The sequence below is a fragment of the Cricetulus griseus genome (genome assembly GCF_003668045.3).
Source record: "Cricetulus griseus strain 17A/GY chromosome 1 unlocalized genomic scaffold, alternate assembly CriGri-PICRH-1.0 chr1_0, whole genome shotgun sequence".
Classification (NCBI taxonomy): domain Eukaryota; kingdom Metazoa; phylum Chordata; class Mammalia; order Rodentia; family Cricetidae; genus Cricetulus; species Cricetulus griseus.
The window spans coordinates 269,238,009-269,261,457 of record NW_023276806.1 but is presented as its reverse complement, the minus strand read 5'-3'; the positions used below and the strand labels follow the sequence as shown (position 1 = coordinate 269,261,457).

The following is a 23,449-nucleotide window of genomic DNA, read 5'->3' as shown; positions in this document are numbered from 1 at the left end:
CACTCATGCCTCCAAGGCTCAGGGATCATTACAGAAGAGAGAGTGGAAAGATTATGGGCCAGAGGTGGTAGATAACATCAAGGAAACTGGTTTCTGGATACAGCAGGGCAGTGGCACCTACTAAATCACAGCAACTGTAAGGACATAGACAATATCTGTGCAAGCACAAGCCAAAGAAAATCCCTGCATGGAAGTGGGGATGTGGATGTGAAATCTCCCACTAACTAAAGAGTGATTGGCATCTCACAGCTGCAGGGGAGAGGGAGAGTCCATTTTCTCTAATAATGGGATCCCTGGTAGGTTGACTGCATGCCAGAGCAGGCCCCCTCCAGAAACTAGTTGAGCAACACGAACTGGACTTGATGGGGGTGGGGGAGAAAACTCAAAGTTTGGCTGGAAAGGGAAGGGAGTGTGACTAAGGGAAGAGCTGGGGAGGGGATGAGTATGTTCAAAATACATTGTATGAAATTCTCAAGAAGTGAATTTTTGAGTTGGGGAGGGGATGAGTATGTTCGAAAATACATTGTATGAAATTCTCAAGAAATGAGCTTTGATTTTTATTTTTTTATTTTTAAAAAGAATGGTATATTTTCATCCAGATGGAAACTAAGAATGAAGGAAATGATCATGTCAAGTCCTACAAAGTAACCTGCTTGGACAGGCACACGTCTGATGTATACTGGTGTCCATCAGTAAAGGAGAGAGCACACCACATTGGAGCCTAGCTCCGTTGTTGGTACCTCCTGATCTGTAATCCCTCTTCCACCATGTACAGTATGAGGTACCTCCACTTTGCTCAACTGTAGTCTCAACCATGGGTGTTTGTGGTTTGCTCATGGGACACTCACAGGTTAAGCACAAATGTTCATGTGCCAGGTAAATGAATAATGATGGGGAAGATTTTTATTGGTCAGTGGTAAAGTGGGGGAGATGAGGGGAGCACAGAGGGCTTCACCGTGCCACACTTGCTGGTTTCAATGACTGCCCTTGTACCTCTCAGGACGGCAGCCAGAAGTAGAATACTTCAATCCAGATAACCCAATGGGTGAGTGATTACAAAGGAACCAACAGAAACTGAGCCTGTGGGGTGGGACGTAAAGGAAACACAAGAGATGGCTAACACAGGAGCTATGCTGGTACCAACGCAGTGACACCATTCTTGACCAAAGGGTCACAGAAGGGCAGGGTTAGTGAGAAGGATTGGGCAGACACTTCCACCATGCCCTAGGAATAACAAAAGAAACCCCACTTGCCTTGAAGCACTTCGCATCCCAAATCCTAGAAGGGCAGCACTGTGGCTGAAATACCTGGAACCACAGGGGTTCAGCGACTCTGTTGATGAAGTCTACACAGGCTGATGGAGAGAAGTGACCAGCCCAGACATGGAGGGACCTCACAAACATACTCTCCACTGAACGTTCTTATCTTTCCTCCAGATAAATACCATCCTCTCTGACCTGAGGATAGCAATAGATGGTAACTATAACTTCCTAATGTCCTTATGAAGCAAAAATGAGAAGCTTTCAACTCTAAGTTGGTGTCCCCATGGGGAATCACTGCTATTATTACCTGAAACATAATGCCAAGCCTTTCTTTGGCATCAGTATTTGGTGCTGAATTGAATGATTCTGTCATCTTCTGTGAAAGTTCAGATTGTAAACGTTTTCCAGAGTCACATTTGTACCCTTGTTTAACTCTCTTGCCCTTCCCGAAGAACAAAAAATGTTGTGGGAGAGAGAGAGAGAGAGAGAGAGAGAGAGAGAGAGAGAGAGAGAGAGAGAGAGAGGGAGGGAGGGAGGTTCACCTTGTGGAAATTCATTTTGTCTTTCCACCTTGTGGTTTTTGACTAGAACTCTGGTTGTCAGGCTTGAAGGTAAGGGCCTTTATTTACTTACAGAGTCATCTTGCTGTCCCTTTGTCCCTTTTAAAGAATTTTTATTATATTGATTTATTATTTATTGTGTGTGTGTGTGTGTGTGTGTGTGTGTGTGTGTTGACATGTAGAGGTCAGAGGACAACATGTGGAAGTCAATTCCCTTCTACCATGTGGGTTTCGGGGATCAAATTCAGCTGACTCCTCTCATCTGCCATTTCCCTGGGATGGGAGTGATTTAGAAAACCTGAAAACAAAAGGTACTCTCATTTGCATAGTGACTTGGCCTCCACAGTGAGGCAGACATTGACATTCACATGGAGAATTTCCTCTGCTATCAGTCGGTCAGTGATGATAACCCTTAACCCACGCTAGGGTTCAATTTGACCAAGCTTCATGAGAGAGTTCCAGTCTTCTAATCCAGCCCCTCCTCTCCCGCATTTCCATTACCCTCAAGAGTCACTTGACTGAAGCCTCTAGCTCCATGGACTATGGGAATCTGTCCTGACACAATGAGAAGGTATCCTCACACAGAACACGGCTCTGAGGTATCATGTGTTAAATGTAATGTCACCCGTAATGCGACTGTCCTTCATTGTAAGGCCCACAGCACTTGACCATGAAGCAAGTATTTCAGAAAGTATTAAGTATTGTGTGTTCCTAAATACATCTTATTTATATTGCTAATCTAAAACCTGGTAGGCTTCAGGTTGCTACCCTGCACAGGAGACTCTCTCCTTCCCCAAAAGGAAAGAGAGAGAGAGAGAGAGAGAGAGAGAGAGAGAGAGAGAGAGAGAGAGAGAAACCTCCCAGAAATAGCCCTCAATTAATTTCCACTTCCATTTTCTTCTCTCTTGTTTTTCCTCCTTAAAATTAAGGACAATTTTCATGGAGATCGAGAAATTGTATCCCAGAGTCCTAGATAGGCGAAGATATTGAAGTCCAGGACTGGGCTTGGCTGTGTTTCCTTTGGCCAAATTAGCAGGTTGTTAACACCACAATCTGTATCTTAACTGTCTTCAAATTGCTCTATCTAGCCAGGCACCCAATTATATAGCTCTGGCTACTGAGACAGTAACAACAAAAAGATAAAGGAGTCTCATTTGGTGTGAGAGCTCACCTGAGCTGCCTCTAAGCACATCCTCCTGTGTGCCTGTTTCTCTCTATGTGGAGGCATTGGTGGCCTCCTCCTCAATTGCTTTCTACTTAGTTTTTGAGATACAGTCTCTCACTGAACCTGGTCCCCAATGATTCAGGTGGCTTGGTTGGCCTGTGACCATTGGGAATTTTCCTGTCCCCGGCCCCCCCCCCCCCCCCCCGCATCCAGCACTAAGATTATGGGTGCAGGTTTGTGGTGGATCCTGGGAATTGAACTCAGGTCCTCGTGCCCATATGGGGAAAACTTTGCCAATGTCTTACCAACCTGCTGTAAGAATATTCTGTTGGAGCTAACCAGTCACACTGACTCCAAAGTTCAACTACCACTTTGCCCAGATCTTTCATTATGTGGAATAACTCAAAACCATTACTTTTATAGCTTCTGGGTTTCTGGGTTTGTGTTTTACTGTTTGTCTGTTGTTGTTGTTGTTGTTTTAACTCAACACATGACACTCACTCTCTAGTCGCATATACAGTTCAGTAGAACCAACACCGCAAACACTCTCAAAGGAATGGGCTGGCCGTGCAGTTCATTTAGTAGCATGCTTGCCCGGTGTACATGCCACCTTGGATTCTGTAACAGTGCCTCATCCACCAGACATGGTGGCTCAGAGGTTGAATCCCAACACTCAAGGAGTAGAGGCAAGAGGATTAGCATTTCAAGGTCCCCTTTGGTCATACCGTAAGTTTGAAGCCAGCCTGGGCTTTCTGAAACCATGTCTGAAACCAAAACATTGTCTCAGAGGAAGAAAGTAAATGAAGTGTGTGTGTGTGTGTGTGTGTGTGTGTGTGTGTGTGTGTGTGTGTATACATATTATATATATATATATATATTATATATATATATATTTGTCAGAAATCTACTTCATGGCACCTTTTCTTCAAACATTTAGTACCTATGTATGTATGTCTGGAACACACTGCTGAAAATCAACTGACATTATTCCTTAAAGAGTAAAAGGGCAGTCTCCCCACAGAACTGCTAACTTCCACGGAATGTAGGGGACAGCAGACCTGCTGTTCTTCTGACTTGAAAACCAAGGTTGAAGGGCATGTCGGTGACACTGGCCAGAGAGTTCACTCACTCATCTGTCCTGAATGATCTTGCCCATTAGAAACACAAATCTAAGGAACAAACCCTCTTATCTGGATTTTCTAGTTGTCTTTCAGAACCATCTTGATTCAATGTCCCACCTTAATGACCATGCGGGACAGAGACAGATTTCCTCTTTCTTATGTGCCATGATGCCCACTTAGATCAGCCACAGGCTCCGAATTCCCCTTCTCAGTAGATTTACCACATCAGAGACAATGCCCTTTCCAGCTAAACTCCCCAAATTCATTGATCAAGACATGAAGTTATTTATTTATTTTTTTAAAGACTCAATATGGCTTGTTGACATGCTGCAAGACTAACAAATCCTAAAAGATTAAAGCAATCTGCTGTCTGGTGTGTGTGTCATCTATAATTACAAGCCTACAAGAGGAAGGAGGTGTTAGGGGAAAAACTGCCCAAGGAGGCTGCCTAATAAGAATAAAAGAGGAAATGAAAGAACAAGACAGAGCAAGAACACTATTTCAATTCACAGCAGACCAGCTGTCCACTACCAAGATCACTTCTGATGCTGATGGCATAGGAGGTCACTTAGAGGTCCCCAAAGACCCCACTCTCTTATATCCACACTCTTGTGCCATTACCCATTTGAGTGTGGGTTACACATAAATTCTCATTCTGATCAGCAGAATTAAGCACAAAGGGATAAGGATGCCCCTTCTGATACTAGCTTATTCCACGCAAGCTGAAGAAGCCTGCTACCATGTGTGACTAGATATTCACAGGTGCCCTAGTGCCACAGCAAAAGACCATGTGAAGTCCAGGTTAACAGCCCTAGAGATGTTGGACCTTCCTGCACAGGAGGGAGTAAACCGGGAAGTTGATTCCCTCTGGGCAGAGTTTTGTGGTAGGAAAAGCGTGATTGCTGCTTTGAGAGACATCGAGCCCGAGACACCCAATTAAACCCTTCCCAGGCCCCTGACCCACCAGAGCCAGAGAGGAATAAGTGTTATCTAAGACACCGAAGCTGGAACCGTTTACTGCCTGAGAAATAGATAAGCAAAACCCAGGTCTGTGACAGGGGACACCCTGCATGCTATCATACAACAGCAGAATGGAATCTGTGGACTTAGGTACTAAACTCCAGTTTCAGCTATGCCTGGACAGGAGTTTGCTTTCTTCTAAGCAGATGATAAGCCAACAGAAAAACACTCTGTGCCTCAGCTTACATCCAGGATCAGGGTATACCCGTGGACACTTCCAAGAACTGCCTAATAATACCAACGTACACTTCAAGATAGGAGGGGCAAAGGAATCTAATGTTGCCAATGAAAGAAGCAACTAGAGAAAAGGGGATTGATAACATTCTTACCATTGGCTTCCTCAGTAATATCCTCATAATACTAATTAATATTGATTAGGTTTAATTAAGTGGAAGGCTATTTTAAAGCTTAAAATAGCAATGTTATATTTTTCTAGAGTAATCTTGTATTGTGCCATTAGCTACCACAGAAGGCCTCTATGGCTCATGGCATTTGTCTTCTTTCTCATTTGTCAATCAAAATTCATCTTCTAAAGATTGCTGGCCCAGGTGAGCATCTAGCAATGTGCTAGCTTCACATGAGATTTGAAAGGCCATGGGTACACAACCCTGTAAAATCTGTGGCCAAAATCTAGACAAAGTTCCTTTCATTTTTTCACTAAAAGAGAGAGAAGGGAGGGGCAGACATGTGTGCGTGTACACACACATGCACACAAATGTGGGCAAATTCCAAAAAATAAAATTTTTAAAGAAAGAAGAACACACACACACACACACACACACACACACACACACACACACACACACACACACACGCACTAATACACGAACACACAGGTGGGCAAGCACTAAAAAAAGATTTTTTTAAAGGAAGAAAGAATGAAAAAAATTAAGGCAACTGAGTCATCTTCATATTCTCGAATGGCGGGAATATTTTTCCCTCCACTAATCTGAGCAGTCCTTTAAGGTTCCTGAGACTAGGAGTGATTTGAATAATTGCTTGGCTGTCTATTAAACTACTGATTTAGTAACATCAAATGTGAAGAAACAGAACCTCTACTGTAAAGAAACAGGAAACAGAGCCCACTGATAATTTTAAAAGATATTACCATTTATGTGACTCATAAAATTTGCATTAGAAAAACATATTCAGCCCCTTTTACCAGAACCTTCTTTTTTGCCCCTAGAGTCCGGGATAGATATTTTACAACCTAATACATTATTGCTGATGGCATATTCAACTTTTAGGAACACAAAACAGAATTCAACTATCATAGTGAATTTCATTGGAAACAAAATTGGGACAGATAATTTCACTTAAGGCACGGTAAATTTGATGACTTTTTTTTTTTTTTTTAGATTTTTGGTAGTTATAGCTCATATGCTTTGGAATAATTTGACAAGGAGCACTACCATAGTGTTTTTAACTGAATTCTAGTAACCTGATACACACTGTGGGATTAACCCAAAGCAAAAGGACTGAATATCCCAGCTGCCAGTCTCCCTTTAGACCAGTGGTTCCCAATGCAACTTTAATACAGCTCCTCATGTTGTGAGCCTCCCAATGATAAAAATTTTTTCATTGTAACTTCATAACTGTAATTTTCCTACTGTTATGAATCATAATGCAATTATCTGTGTTGTCTGATGGTCTTAGGTGACCCTTGTGTAAAGGTCGTTTGCTCCTCGCCCCCCCCCAAAAAAAAAAAAGATTGAGAACCACTGGTTTAGTGGATTTTCTAAGGTCAACCCAGTCAATCTGGCTGAGACACATCTTCCCCCAGTGTGCTGCGTCTCTACCTCTAAAAGAATCAAGAGTGGGGTACAGCCCTTTACCCAACACTGCCAAGAAAGGAGATGGAGGGAAAGTGGAGGAGGAAGACAAGGAGAAAGGGAAGAGGAGGAGAACAACGAAAAAGAGGAGAAAGAAAGAAAGGAGGAGGAAGAAGAGGCAGAGAGATAAGAGGGAGACGAAGAGGAAAAGGGGGAAGAGAAGGAGGAAACAGAAGAGGAGAAAAAGGAAGAGAGGAGAGGAAGAGGAAGAGGAGGAACAGGAAGAAAAGGAACCATACGAAATCTCAAATTAAGAAGCAGGGATTTGCAGAGACTTGTTTTAAATGGAGGAAATGTAGATATATCTAAAATAAACGCATGTTACACACTCAGTAGCTACCAGGTTTCCTGATGATCACACTGTGAAACGGGTAAGGGATGATGCGTGGGACACTGCAGGTCGTGAGGAGGAAGCTCTGGGACACAGGTTTTGTCCCTTGACTCCATCATCCTCTGGTCTCATTGTATTTTGTTATGCCAACTGAAGAAAGCCCCTTAATACATCCATTGGCCAGAACAGAATGGATCTGAGCATGTTGGCTTCAGTGTCCAGAAGTCTCAAACACAGATCAAAACCTTTGAACCTCACTTGTAATCATCTGTTGAGCTAGATGGAGACCCAGGAAGCTTAGCCCCTTGAGTCATCCTTTCTCAGTTATTGTTTCTCAAACAATAGCCCAGTGACTCAACCAATAAATTACTTATTAAGGGGCTGCTAGCAGGCTCTCTAAGCCGTGACAGACTTCACAAAGCTAGGATAAGCTAGGATCCATCAAGAACTAGGAAGAATATGGTATACAGCCACATCAGCCAAAGGTCTAGGATAAGCCCAGGGCCTAATTTGGTTCTGGTGCCCTTGTGGATTTTATTTGGCACGCCCAGTCCATTTTCATTCACCCATTTCTCAGTGAAGAAACTCAGGGTGGCAGCCCATGGGTCACATTGAGGCTAAAGGCTGTGCTTGTTTGTCCCACAGAGTGTGTCAATGAAAATCACACAAAAATCTGGGTTTCTCGCTTCTCACGAAAAATGGAAGAATTGGCAAAACTGAGACCATTCCTGCCTGGCAGTGGGTTAGAGCCATACCTCAAGTAAGTCATACAGTCCCCAGTATCCCACTAAACATCATATTGTCCCTCACACCCATCTGCCTTCACTATTTGATTTCCCTGCTGAACTGGTGGGCACCTACATGTGCGTGCTCGGCAGGTCCCTTTCCTCAAGAAAGCCACAGAAGTTGTCTTGGACGAAGTGGCTTTTGGATGGAAGATGGAAGCTGTTTGTGTGCAGATGCTGCCATAGTGAAGCCTCAACTCATCGATGCATCCTTATCTGGTGCCCCCATTTCTCTACTTCCATCCAGAATAGACCCAGGTTTCTCTATCTAGACCATCAGTAACTTGGAATCAAGAAAATTCAAGTTCCCATTCAGTCCTATCATTTTCTTGATGGATGAGGTTAGAAACCTGGAACACTCATACAAGTGCTCAAATTACCCTTTTGCAAAATGGAGATGACATGAAAACCTTCTTCATGGCCTTGCTGTGGTGAGATGTAAACAAAAGGTTGCACATAAAACTGTCAGCAGGGAGTTTTAAGATTAACTTTGATAACATTATTTTAGAGCAGGATTTGGCAAGCGTTATCAGGAAAGGATCAGGCACCAAATGTTTTAGTCTAGGTAGGTCTCTGTCATAACTACTCTGCCACTATAGTGTGAACACTGTAAAGAGACCTTTGTAAATACCAGGACATGGTATGTGCCTATAAACTTTATTGATTTAAAGAAAATCAAAACAAATAGGCAGTGGGGCAGATTTTGGTATCTGGGACTTAGCTTCCTATCATTGCCACAGTCAAGTAATGTGGTTAGCCTGAAGATGTTTTATAGGGGTCTGGATGAAGAATAGATGTCTCCACAGGGCATCTGTAGTATTGATAACTGGGTCACTGGACTCACAAGGTCAGGTCCCTTCCCACCATCCTATAGGAATGCTGCTCCTGCCTTCCCTTGCCAAGAAATCTCTCAGTTTTCACCTTTAAATGCATTAGACCTCAGTTCAGAAGTGATTTCCCTTGAATTACCTTGACAGACCTTTCTGCGATGGCCAGTCACCCATGTCACAGAAATCTCTATTTTCCCTTCATTACTCTGGCCATGCCACAGCAGTACACCTTGATTTAAGATAGTTCGATGAACCATATATGTACTCTGGAGCAGCCTGTATGCTCCTGAAGGGCCTGGCTTCCCACACTGAGTCTGTGCAAGTTAGATACACTCAAAAGACACCCAGGAGGTACCGAGGCTGAGATTCCTCTCCTGTGACATTGGACCCCAGTTGGGGTCTAAGGAGCATTTAAATTCTATTATACAGCACATGACATTACCATAGACTCATATGGGTATCAATCAGCTACCAACATAACTTCAGATTTCTAGAGGTTCAAATAAATACCAGGTCAGTGTTTAGTAAAGGCCCTAGTATTTGGAGTTCTTAGTATATCCTAAAGTTATGGGGACTCACGGTGAAATAATAAAATTGATTACCCACCATCTATGAGAGAATCAGGAGAGCCTGGGGTACAGTCTTGGGTCTAAGTCTTAGCTTTATGTGAACTTGGGTAAGTTACTTCACCACTCTTAGCCCTATGACTCCATTTTTACACTTATGAAAGTATCAAAACACTCCAAACCTCAACAAATCCCCATGATAATTAAACGAGCTAGTGTAGGCATGGCAGATAGGTGAATACTAGGCACTACCACATAATAAACTTTGGGAAATGTTTCAACTTTGATTTCAGTGGTAACACTGTAGGGGAGACTTTGTGGTTGGTTTTGGGATAGCAAAGGCTGGAGCATTTTCTCTGGTCTGTGAGTACACAAAAGAAGAGAAGAGGAGGGGATGCGAGGAGAGGGGAGGGGAGAAGAGAAGTGGAGGAAAGAGAAGGGAAGGGAAGAAAAGAAGAGAAAAGGGAAGAGAAGGGAAGGAGATGAAGAATAGAAAGCGTTCTAGAAGGAAGCATGGATGTCATTCCAAGATTAAGACTGATGGAGAACTTGGATAAACCAATGCAGTTGCTTCTTGCCTTCTTCCTCACATGAGGAAGTGAGGTCTATGAGAACAGAAAATCTTCTGTGTGCACTTCTCTGTCCTCACTGCTCATAGCTTTGGTGCAGAGCACCACTCACAGGTAGGTACATGTCTGAATGGATGAGACCGTGCCTCCATTTCAAATATTGGTAGAAATGCCAATTCCATCTGGCACCCTAATCGCCACCTTTTGAAAACTTTTGTTGTGCTTTAACTGAGGTCCCTCTAGGCTTCAGGACAAATAGTGGAAACGAAGATAAGGTCTGTCCTGGAACCCCGAATATCAAGCCTGGATTCTGTGAAATCACCAGCCCACAGGTCAGTGGTTTCCTAGCCCCATAAAGTCTACATCGTCCATTAGTGACTTTATGAAAGTTATGTCTTTGTAGGGCACCATCCACTGGAGTGATCCTAGCCTGTGCTCATACCTGGGAACACTTCCCTCCATCCCCCAGTGCCCAACTTCAGGAGAGCAGACTCTTTGCCAAAGCCAGAGATTAGCCTTCAGTACCTGAGGGAGCTAGGTTCAAGTTTTGCCTCTGTGGCTTGCCAGTTCTTAGTGTGTACTCAGTATCTTTTTGTCTGAAGCTGGACTCACTCTCTTTGAGTTCTTGCAAACCCAAGAGTCAATCAAAATGTCCAGAGAACTTAGACAGGAGTCTTTGTCTTAAGGAACCTTGGCAATCAGTAATGCCAAGAGATCACGGACTAACCATGCCTAAACCCAGAAATGTCTCTTGATGGCAGCAAAGCCACAGAACCTGCCTGACCAATGGACAGCCATCAGTCATTCCAACCAGGGGAGACATGAGAGAACATTATCTTCAACTTTCTCTGCCCTGCTTTCTTTGGTCTGATGTTTGTAGACATAATACAGAAGTCCAATGTGGACTTGACCATCTACCCCAAAAGAGCAGGATGTAAGCCTATCATTTTAGAAAGCACAAGAAGATACTCATTTTCTCCTACAGTATATGGCTAATGTGTTTTTCTCCCAGTGGTTCTCTGAGCTGAATTTCAATAAGATAGCAGCAAGTCAAGGTTGGACCAAAGAGAACTCAGGATTCTGTCAAAACCATTTGTGTCTGACATTCCTTAGGAAGCTTATGGTGAGCCCAGCTCACAGGTAAGAGGACGGTGACTTAGCCCATAACCTTTGCAACATTTAAGCCTTCTTCATGGAGGCCAGGAAGCCATGCATATGTATTCACACTTACACAAGCATGTATCAGCATGTATGTTATTTTTTTTTTTTTACTGTCAATGTCTCTAGATTCATTAAGTTGTAGTTGGCACATAAAATTATGTATTTAAAGTGTAGAAGGCAACAACTTGGTGCATGCATGCATACCATGCAAAATATTAATTACCATCTACTCTACAACCTCACATAGTCACCATTTGGGACTGGTGAGAATATTTAAGGTCTTCTACTCTCTTAACATTTAGACTCATCTTGCTGTCCACAAACACGCCAGACCTTAGCCATCTTCTGACTGAGATTCTGTATCCTGTGCTCATGTCCCTGACCTCTATAAACAGAGTTTTAAAACACATTTCTCAAGCCAGCAAGATGACTCAGTGAGTCAAGGTACTTGCTGGGAAGCCTGATCACTTGAGTTCAAGCCTCAGGACCCACATGGTGGAAGGAGAGAACTGACTCCTGAAAGTTGTCCTCTGACCTCCACATGTGTCCACAGCATGCACAGCCACTTGCCATCACTCACAAAATAAAGAAATAAATGTAAAATTATCTATATAGATATATAGATAAATAGATATAGATATACATACATATAAACATATTTCTCTCTTAAGAACACACAGCATTAGTGCGACTGAAATACTTGTGCTCAGCTCTTTGTCTCCAGTTAGTCTGTGTTCTTTTGTCCTGGTTAAATGTGCTTTAATTAGCAAATATCTGTAAATAATTTACTTGCTTTACAAACACAACAGAACAATGGGGTCAGTTTTCACATACATTTACCAAGCATCTACTGGATCTGAAGCCAGACTCTCCCATTGTTCAATAACTATATTATGCTGCCTCCTCCTAGTTGCCTTCCTTGGAGGAGGTTGGGGGAAGTGTAGCGGGGATAGAAACCCAAATTCCAGTAACAACGCCACATTCTACCAGACTCCAGAGGCCAAATACACAAGGCTGTCTGGCTCAGACTGGTTCAAACCCTAACACTGCCGACAAAAATTAAGAAGTATGCCAAGGGTAACAGTCCTGAAAGCAATGGTTGGAGAATGAGGGTGTCCATCAAATCCCTTCATCTCCTAAAACCCTTAGAACGTGAGCCCCTTCCCAAGACACAGTGACACCCAGGGAATCACAATGCCACATCTGGGCTCTGTAGGGGTTAAAACAGTGCATGCATACTGTGCAAAGCAAGATGTTAAATCAAATGAGAGTGACTGCTCCGGGACCAGAGGCATATTATTTTGAATAAGATTGAAAAGGCCAGAAAAAGCAATTCAAAAACATTTCAATTATGTATTTCCCAGAACTACATCTTTGAGCAACTAATGCAAATGCTACCACCACAATAAAACTTCTTCCCACATAAAAGCATATAAAACAGGTTGAGCAGCATATACTTTATAGATAATATGCATATTTTGGACTATTAATAAAAAATGCAAAAATCTATGTATGCTTTACTCTCCGAAGCAATACAGTAATTATGATTAAGGGACATACAGCACGAAAAGAGCCAATTTATCTTCCCCGGTGCTCAGGGATGCTATTGTGTAACTAAGCAACTAAAGACAAAATATGGTCTAATTAATTCATTCCTATGCTTATTTAAAAGACACAATTAGAACATTTTTATTTTTCCAGCTTGCACAGTAGCTCAACATGCTTGAGGGTGTAGAAAGCAAAGCCTATTATTCGCAAAGACAAGAGTTTAATGTTTATGCCACACATAGGCTTGGAACTGAACAGTGGAGAATTGGTGTTTCACAGTCCGGGTTTGCTGGGAGTCACGAGAAAGGAAGATGGGGGAGGGGCCAATAGATTGGCTAGCAACATGTGGCCTCTGCTGTTTTCTGTTTTGTTTTGGGTTTTAGGTTTTAGGTTTTTGGTTTTGTTTGTTTGTTTTGCTTTTTTGTTTGTTTCTCACTAGGGTGAAAGGATTAAGAGGGCCTGTGAACTTGATGGTGCAGTGCAGGAGAATGTAGCCATAAAGAGATTTATAGAAATTTTATTGAAAATTTATGTCATCAAACTACCATCCTGGTTGGAATGACAATGTCAAGTTTCCATCTTTTGTGCTGTGGACACACATCTGTCGTGATGTAGATGCCATTGGCATGCCTTCAGAGCCCTCTTTCAATGAATGATTATCTGCATATTTTTCAGTAAGTTTATATGGCCCATATACAGGTTGATGCGGGTGTTTGCACTTCTGTGTGTAAGTGTGACTGCACCTGTACACATGAGTGTGTAAGTCAGATGCTGAATGAAGACATCCTCCTCAACCACTCTCCACCTTACTTTTTGAGACAGGGTCTTCCACTACACCCTGAGTGCATCAGTTTTTTAGAGAGCAGCTGGCCAATGAACTCCAGGGGTCCATCTGTGTCCACCTTCCTGCATTGGGATTCCAGACATGCCCTTTACCTGAGTGCTAGGTATCTAAACTCAGGCCCTCATGTCTGCATGGCAGATACTTTGCTAATCCAGCTATCTCCTTGGACCCACACATTTTGAAATGTGTGGTCACTACAATGCTCAGGATTTGCATGGACACACTCTAGGGGCCAAGGCCTAGTTTCTGATCTACATGAACACAATGAGGACTACAGCAGACACTGAAAAAGTCCACTGTGCACAAGGACTTGAGGACAGATTCTCCCAGAAACAAAGGATCCATGACTAAATCTCTTAGAGGAGAATGAATCTCTTAGCCAGCAATCGATAAATTTGTTTTAAATATCCTTAAAAGCAAAGCCAACAAGTAATCATTAGTTACAATATTATTCTGAGTAGATGATGGCAAATATCCAACTGCCCTGCTATAAAAAATGACAAGCAAATGCATTTGATTCAAGCAATTATATGCTGGATATTGGTTAAAACTAGACTTTGATAGATGAGCTGGAGTTGTATGTTACCAGATGCCACTATGAACAATGGCATGCTTTATTAATAATTAATAACCAAGTATTTACATGCGTAGACTCTTGTATTTCATAAAAATAACATTTCCTTAGTATAGGCCTGACAGTTTAAATGTCAAGAGAGGTATTAATTGCTTACAATGTGGAGTCACTATTAAACACATGGCTTCGTTAAGGTCATCCACCTGAAAAACATGCTCTCTTTTGTGAACTGCCAACAGCACACTAGTGAAGTTTGACTCTTCTGTCCAGAACTCAGGGTTTCATAGTTTGCCACAGAAAAGTCCCCAATTTCAATGAGTTGATTAGTGAAGATCAAAAAGGTACCCAGGGAGACAGTCATGACAGTTCCGGGATGAGTCCTCAATATGAAACACTTGTTTATTTTTTTCCCCCCGAGAGTGCAGCTAACAACATCCATTTTCCTACTTGGCATCCAGAGGGATGATGTGGCTATGAGTTTTAGTAGAAAGGAAAAAGTATGTGATGGGTATTGAGGTATGCCCACAGGTCAGTGACCCATCAATGGACCAAGCTGGATGAAGGCAGGTTGCTAGCAAAAAGGAATTTGTTTTTTAAATGGTGTACTTAGTTATTATTTATTTATGTGTATGTGTGTCAGCCCGTGTAAGTAAGTATGCATCACATGTGTGCAGGAGCCCAGGGAGGTAGAAGAGGACACCAGATCCCCTAGGGTTGGAGTCACACACAGTTTGGAGCCATCTGAAGTGGATGCCAGGAATCAAACTAAGGTCATCTGCAAGAACAGCAAGCGCTCTGAACCTCTGAGCCATTTCTCCAGCCCCAGAAAGGGTATTTTAAAAATAGTTTTTAAGTTTAAATTGTGTGTCTGGATGTATTTACATATGCAAATATGAGTGCAACGTTCGTGAGGGCGGGCAGAAGAAGGTTTCACGTCTCCTGGATTTGGAGACACAGTTGGCCATGAGCTACCTATTGAGGTCCTTTGTAAGATAAGTTTATGATCTTTACCACTGTACCATCTTTTCAGTGCCCCAAAAGTATTGTGATTTCATTGCTTAGTCATTCTGCACCCACGGAATGGTGCTGATTGCCACAGAGGGATTTGTAGGTGAGTAGAGCATGGCAGAGGAACAGAAGTCAGTGACCACAGAAAACGAGAACTCTGGTAATTATATTATCATGCAAAGAGAAAGAGCCCCGAGATATGCCAACCACACACAAGATGTGAACACCATTAGCCCACAGACTCTTGGAAGAAGATTCATGTCCCAGAGTAGAACAGGCGCTGGGTCATAGTGGGTCTTCTGTAAATGTGTATCAGTACACAGTAGGTGTTTTCTGTAAATGGGTGTCTAGCTCCAGAACACAGTGAGTGTTCTGTAAATGTGTATCTAGCTCTGCTACACAGTAGGCGTTTTCTGTAAATGTGCATCTAGCTCCCACTACACAGTAGGCCTTCTGTAAATGTGTATCTAGATCTACTACTACACAGTAGGTGCCCTGTAAATGAGTGTCTAGGAAATGAGAATCCAAAGGCGAAGACTACTTTCTACTTTTCCAGAAAGGACATGAAATATATAGAGACCTTAGCTCATCTTGACTTCAACTCAGGGCCACAGCTGAAAAATTTAGTGGCATTTCTTTGACTGGCAATCAGGGTGGGGGGAAACTATGAGCTCCCCAAAGGGGCCATTCCCTTTCACCTCTCTGTCTGTGTCTAAGTGCTCAATACACACTAGTACACATGGATGATATGTTTTCAAATTTACTCATGTGGCAGGGCACCTCCGATTGTGCCTGTCTGTACATCTTTATACATGTTAGCCTTACTTCAATAACAAGACTGATCAACTTCTGGAGAAAGAGGGCCAGCTTGTGAAGTTTTTTCCATTCACCTCTTTACCTCCTACATGATTAACATTCAACAAGTAGTTTTTTTGATGAACACAAGCTAGATACTACCTATATTGCTTGGAGCTCGGATATTAGCCATACAAAATATACCTTAAGGTAAATTTTATTTATTCACAAAATTAATGTCCTAGACTCAAAAGTAAAACAGTTTCATGCATGTAAATGATGACACCATGCTAATATTTAATTGTGTCTTATCATGTGAGATCTTGTCCTAAGTCTGGTAGGAAAAGAATAGTGTCTGGGGATATAGCCGATAGGAAGAGCACATGCTTAACAAGTATGGAGTGCCCAGTTCAATCCCAAGCACTGAAAAGTAGAAATATTCCATCTTCCACAAACCAACTTTATGGGCCAGAGGTCAGCAAACTTTTTCTGTAAAGGATCAGGTCTAACAACAAATGTTTCCACTGTGTTGATCATATGGTAACCATCAAAAAAGTATTAACTGTGTTGTTCTAGCTAAAGAGCTTCAAATACTATACTAATGAATGAATTTGGCTAATTCCCAATAAAACTTTATTTGCAAAATGTCAGTGGGCCACATTTGACCCTCAAGTTTTAGTTGGCTGACCCTTATCACAGTCCAGTGAGTGGCCTCCATGCAATGCTTTAGTTCTTATCCTTGTTCTGTACATGATCAGAGATGTTCCTTCATCTAGTTTTAAAGAATGACTAAGAATAGATAGTAGCCAGAGTAACTAAAACCATCAGTGACTGACTTCTCATAGGTCCAGATCAAGACACTGAGTAACCACAGACATCAGTGGCTGAGTGTTCGTAGGTCCTATGCTAGGTGGTCCTTTTTATCATCATTTCTGATTTCCTCAGTAGAATCTAGATCACCAATTCCATTGTACAAATCAAGAAAATGAGGCTCAGCTAAGGCAGAACATCATTCAAGGACATCAATATCAGTCAACAGTCAACAAAACTCCGAACTTTCCAAAAATCGGCTTACAGACACAGACCAAGGCTGAGTGAGGGCTATGACAAAAGAAGGACAAGTCCAAGCCAGAACCATCTAGATTCCACAATGCATCTGCTTAGCCCCAGATATGATCAAATCAGGTGATCTTTTGAAAAATGTGGTTGGTCCAGTTAGCAACATTCTTCAGTAGCAAAATACAAATTCTTAAGAATCCTTCTGATCTGATGACACAGCCAAACCCAACACAGAGAGGAGAGACAGCTTGAGTGGACAGAACCAGAATCGCCAGGGATTTTAGCAAAGTGATCCAGGAGTTGCCATCTTTCAGAGAAAGGGCCCCAGTAATGTCTCTAATTCCAACCAGAAAAGCAATAGCAATATTAATGATAATGATTACAGGCATTCATTATTAATTTATCTACTGTGCATCAGCTTGGGTTGTATTCACTTTCCATGTAGTAGCTCAGTTAGCCCTTAAACCAGTCCTAGGAGTAAATGGGTATGCTGCATACCCATTTACGGATGAAGATATTGAGGTACAGAATGCTTGAGAAATTGCCCAAGATCGTAGCACTAAGTAAGACTGTTGAAAATGTTTACACTTCAAAGTCTTGGATCCAACTGCAACTCTCCTAGGCTGCTTTCAGTAGACCATGTGCCTTTGAAGCAATTTCTAAGTGGATCACCACTTATGGTTTATTCTGGATGGTGACAACTAAATAACTGTTACAAATCCTGAATGCAAGCTGGAGTCTAAAACACCCAGGCATGCTTGGTCTTGACTCAATGACATCATTAGCTTAACCTTCCCCATTCCTAGTTCCAGGCCATCAACAAACCTTCATGTAAAATCCAAGCCTGCACATGCACGCATTTTGAAAGTCAATTGCCAATAGATTAAGTAGTTGGCAATTTGAGAATGAGCATGATCAGAAGTTGCCCAGTAACAGAACCAATTACCCACCTATTTTGCCCTGTCCTCCTCTGAAAAGCTACTGACTATGTGTAGCAATTGTGGGTGATTGCCAAAGCCTCTACCTCCTGGCACATGGCCCTACTGTTTACTCATGCTGATTTAAAACAGCATCATGATTAGATTCAAGAATCCACATAAACACCTAAGTTAATATGATTTGTTATTGTTTACAGAATGAGAATGTTTATAATATTCTTTTTTGTTTGTTTGTTTTTTTCGAGACAGGGTTTCTCTGTGGCTTTGAAGGCTGCCCTGGAACTAGCTCTTGTAGAACAGGCTGGGCTTGAACTCACGGAGATCCATCTGCCTCTGCCTCCCAAGTGCTGGGATTAAAGGTGTGAGCCACCACCGCCCGGCCTACAATGTTTTTAATATTCTTATCCTAAGTCCTTTTATTTTAAGTATTTTGTAATATCCAAAGCATTTCCCCATATAATATCTCTCGATGCCCCTAAATAATTCAGTTTTTCTTGATGTTATTCCTATTTTGTGGGAGAAGAAGTTGAGGCCAGAATACTTATGGTTATTTATGGTCAAAGGAGACTAAGTTGCAGAATAGAAATGTGCCTCTTCTTGTGTGTGTGTGTGTGTGTGTGTGTGTGTGTATCACATTCGTGTGTGCAAGGTACCAGTATGACATAGCATGCTTGCAAAAGTCAAGAGACAACCTCAAGTAGAAGTCCCCTACTTTCACCTCATGTAAGACAGGCTCTGTTTTATTGCTTACTGCTGTGTACTCTCTCACCACAGGAGACCTAGGGATTACTGCTTTCGGTTTACATTGGTTCTGAAGATTCGAACTCAGATCCTCACACTTGCCTAGTAACTGCTTTATCCACTGTATCCTTGTCCCCAACCTCAGAGGCACCTCCTTTTCAAATGCCTTTCCTCCGTGCAAGCTACCAGCACTGGAAATGTCTGATGGCAGTAATATATGTGTGTGTTGTCACCATCACCCTGGAAACCAATCGATAGCTAATTAATAACTATGAAAATATATTGCTATATAGCATTGGCTAGGGTTACCTGAACCACATAGAATAAAATATTTTTAAACCTGAAGATCTGACCTTTGAGAGCTGACTGAGGAGTCTCTGTTTTAAAATGGACAAGGGACTGACTGCCCTTACTGGTACATGCTTCTAGAATCTACTATGCTGCTTTCATGTTTCATGAATAGGTTTTGTTGGAGGAGGCAAGCTTAAAGTTTAGGAAGGACTGGGTGACACTGGCTACATTTGACAAACCACATGACCTTGGTGTGTCCCTGTCCCCATCTAGAAAATGGGTAAGCATAGTCCTGTATCACCCAGGATCTTGCATCGATTCCAAAGATCCATGTGAAATTAAAAAAAAAAAAAAATCTTCTGCAAATCACAGTGAACCACACAGGGACGCTATTTCTAAACTTGCACAATGATCATGTTCCTGCTTTTAGAACTGACGTCTTCACATTTCAAGAAATCAGAAAGAAAGAAAAAAAAGCAGAACGACTCTTTTCAACAGAGAGGACCGAGTCCTAGCTGTCCTTTTGAGATGGATGCTGATGTCAGCTCAATCAAGAAATTATTAACCTCCATTTGGTTACTTAAAATAAACTCTACTGGCTGATTAAATGTTCTTGAACACCAAGAAAACATTCCCCTGCAGTTACCAACGGCAAAGGCATCCTTCAAAACTATTTAAAATCAATAATAAAAACCATCTCAATGTATATAAACAAGTTAATGGAGTAGGCGAAAACAAAGCAAATTTCTTAATGAGAGGCCCTGTTGCCCCCTCTGGGCGCCTGCAGTAAATGCTGGTCTCTGACTCTCCTCCCCAGGAGCCTGGCTGCTGCTGTTCTGCTAACGTCTGACTTAGGCCAGGGGGGAAATGACATCACCGGGGTGGAAAGCCGATCCTGCACTGGGAAACTTTCTACCTGCTTTCCATTTGTCATAATTATTTTGCACAATGCAGCTTCCATTTGCATAATTTTGAGGCGTGTCATTATCTCAATTGAAAATTGTTTTAATATGGCTGAATAACTCACAATGACATCAGCCAAAGTCCTAATGAAATATACAAGTATAATCATACAGCTAATTACCAGCCGTGTTAGCATTAAAAAACAAATCATGCATAATATTAGACTATGTATAAGCAGCTGAGGATTATAAATAGAGCCGCCCTCTCTCCACAAACCCCCTAGAGTTTACTTTTAAATGGCAAGATTAATTTTCTGAGGTATGGCTCGTACAGTAGATACGAAATGCCTAGATCATTACAACTCTCCATAAGGAACAATTAAAAAGAGATCGTGTGTTTAAAAACGTATCTATCCATTGTCAACAGTTCTGACAGACAGATGGGATCGTCTGTGGCTTTTATTCTTAAACCAGAATTCGCTATTTAGTTAGATCAACAGAAATTAAACAGGACCTAGTGGGGTCAACTCCGGGTCTTTTAAACAAATATTCCAATTTCAATTAAAAAAAAAAAAAGAGTGACCACAAATATCCCATAAAACACTGAATGATTTCCTCCTGGGTTTAGTCCGAAGTCTGTTAGGCACCAGCTCTTTTCTGGATATTTAATCCTTCCCTTCTCCAGATCACAGGCCATGTTGAAGTAATAAATTTGAAAAGCAAATAATAAGAAATCAGGAAGGGGGAGGGAGAAGGAAGACAGCTGCGCAGCAAAGTTGGGTCGGGGGAGGGGCCTGAGCCCCGGGGAAGGCGCTCAACCTGTTGGTGGGCTGCAGGGGTCCCACTCTGCATCCACACACCACCTTAGGCTGCAGGCGGAGCCGGGAAACCAAATGCTTAAACCCAGGGCTGTGGGGAGGGCGGGGGAGGGGTGTGTGCTTGGAGGAGGGCGGAGCTTATTTCCGAAAAGGCAGATTCCTGGGCCGAGGTTCTGACGAACTCCCTTAATTAACCGGCCGCGGACCACTGAGGGGGTAATTCGATCCGGGGGAGAGGGAGTGAGCTAGCGAGGCCAAAAGTGCAATCAACTCCATCAGCTCCAGGAATTTCTGCCCGGGCTGGCAGTTCCAGGGCCCCGGAGGAGTTCTGCACCGAACCATTCATTTAACAACAGACCTACCTCGAAAGCTCGCGAGCCTGAAGTCGAGCTAGCTGCCCTCAAAAGTCTCAGTTTGATCACCCTGCTTCTGTCTCGGGAGACACAAAGCCTTGCCAGGGGGCTGTGGTCCTCCCTCCCGCCGCGCCCTGGGCGCAGACTCCCCAAAATAGTTCTCGGGTGTGTGTGGGTGGTGGTGGTGGTGGGAGGGGGTTAAGACCGCGACACCGAGCTCGGCCCTCGGACCCGGGGAGCCCGTAGAGCTGCGGTCACACCCGCAGTGACAGAGCCCGAGGGAGGTGGCCCGGTGGCAGCGCCGGGTCCACTCCGCGTCCACCCCGCACGCAGCCCCGCACCGCACCGCACCGCACCGCAGAGGCCCCTGCACCCGGCCCCACACCCACTGGAAGACGTCCACTTCGCGTGGAGTCACTGGAAACCAGAACATCAAATGGTTCCGGGAGGAGGGGGAGTGGGCGCGAGATAGTTCTTAATGCCGAACGTGTTTGTGCCGGTTACTCGACCGCTTTGAAATCCGCCCGGGCAGATGCGCAAGTTATTTGAATGTATTATCCCAGTACCTGTCATTTATCACTTCAGTCAACACGCCTTTGCCAACTCAATCGCTTTTGATCTCATTCTGCCTCCGTTTCGTAATTTCCGCCCTCTTAAACATATCAAATACTTAAAAGAAAAAAAAAAAAACGTGAACAATATCAAAACCCACCAAAAGAAATCCATCCAGCCTAGGAGCCAGGCACGAAGGTAAAATTTTTTTAAAAAGGCAAAAAAATGTATATATATATATATATATATATACATACATATGTGTGTGTACATATTAAAAGCATGGGATATTAATCTTCAAGCGGAGGTGGCAAAACCAACACACACACACACACACACACACACACACACACACACACACACACACCCTGGAACAAAACCCTTCTCGACAAGTTATTTGATCTTGACTAAAATCAGCAGTTGGACGGTCTTTGTAAAGCTGACAGCCAAACTCTGACAATGGTAAAATACTCCAGCCCCAGTTAGTGGCGCTACCCCTTTAAAAAACGAGCGGATCCTGGCTCGCCGCAGAACTGAATACAGTATTTTCAAGCTTGCCTTATAATACGCATTACTGGAGGGGGGTGGATAATAAAGGAGGAAGAGAGAGAGAGAGATAGGTTTACCACCTCGCCATGGTCGCTATTTCTGCCCTGGGGAGTGTCTTCGGGGAGGAAATAAAGTTTCGAGCTGGATAAAAGTTGCCGGCTGGTCCTTTCTTCCCACAACAGCTGGAGCTCCGCTATGCAAATCGGATCCTTTGGCGTACATCTTACAAAGAAAAAGTCGCCAAGGGACAAGATTCTTGGTTTGCCTTCAAGGTGGAATTGAAAAGCCTTATAGAAAATATAAGGTCCGTGTAACCCACACGGCGAGCCGACCCACTGCAGGGGGGAGGGGGGAGAGAAAAAAAAAACACCACGTAAATAATGTAGCCATCAAACACAAATATCTATTCCCAGGCACAGTCACACACAAGACAGCCAGACTCTCAATACAGACCGGCCCACAGATAGAACGCTGGCTGAAAAATATTACAAACCCCATTAATTTTTGCGTCCCCTAAAAAAAAAAAAAAAAAAAAAAAGCCCTCTGGGTCTCCACCACCACCCCTCCCCGGTTCCCCATATGAAGCGATAAAATTACATTATGTAGGTATGATCAGCGCAGGGATTTAAAAAAAAAAAAACAATAAAAATGATTTTGGGGGGATGCAGAGGGTAAAAGTTTGGTGAAAAGTTTGTGGGGGGTGTGGGGGGGTGTGGGGGGTGGGTGAGCTTGGGGGCTGGGGGGTGCCGGGGGGCGCCGGGACCGCAGGAGCGGAGGAGAGCGAAATACCTGGAGTGAGTTGGGCTCCATCTCGACGTTCTGAATTGATTGAACTCAACATTCTCTCCAAACTTGTTGGCTTGAATGGATTGCATCAGGTCCTGGAAGGGTAAAGCATTCTCTGCCTGCAGCTGGCGTGATGTCTCAATATAAAACTAAGCTCTTGCCTCTCCCTCGCCACCAAAATGATTGAAAATATATCCTAATATTTCTCCGACGACTCAATTTTCAGCTCTTGTCAAAAAGATGTGGGTTTGCTGACAAAGATGAGTTGATCAAATTCGAAATAGAGAGAAGGGCTACGTCCGACCTCGGCGGGAAGCAAATTGATCAAGGCAAAAACCAGTGAGAAAGACTTAAAAAAATTAAAATCCACCCTAAAACCAAGTAATAAGTGTTTCTTTTTCTCCCAGTGGCTCATTTCTACGAGAAAGGTTGGCTGAGATTTTTGAAGCTGACCGAGGCTCTCGAGCTGCGTTGTGCATCTGACAGGAC

At 43.0% G+C, this 23,449-nt stretch overlaps 1 protein-coding gene across 1 annotated transcript in view; it reads right to left on the bottom strand.

The window, feature by feature from the left end:
- The window catches only part of Arid5b (AT-rich interaction domain 5B), a 169,947-nt gene extending 146,882 nt beyond the window's left edge, over positions 1 to 23,065 (bottom strand). Inside the window, exons 1-2 of the mRNA XM_027395063.2 lie at positions 22,964 to 23,065; positions 22,255 to 22,509 (exon numbers count right to left, since the gene is read on the bottom strand). Of these exons, the coding sequence (XP_027250864.1) occupies positions 22,255 to 22,509; positions 22,964 to 22,984 (276 nt within the window). The 5' untranslated portion in view covers positions 22,985 to 23,065. The remainder of the gene's footprint in view (positions 1 to 22,254; positions 22,510 to 22,963) is intronic.
- Between the last annotated feature and the right edge of the window lie 384 nt (positions 23,066 to 23,449).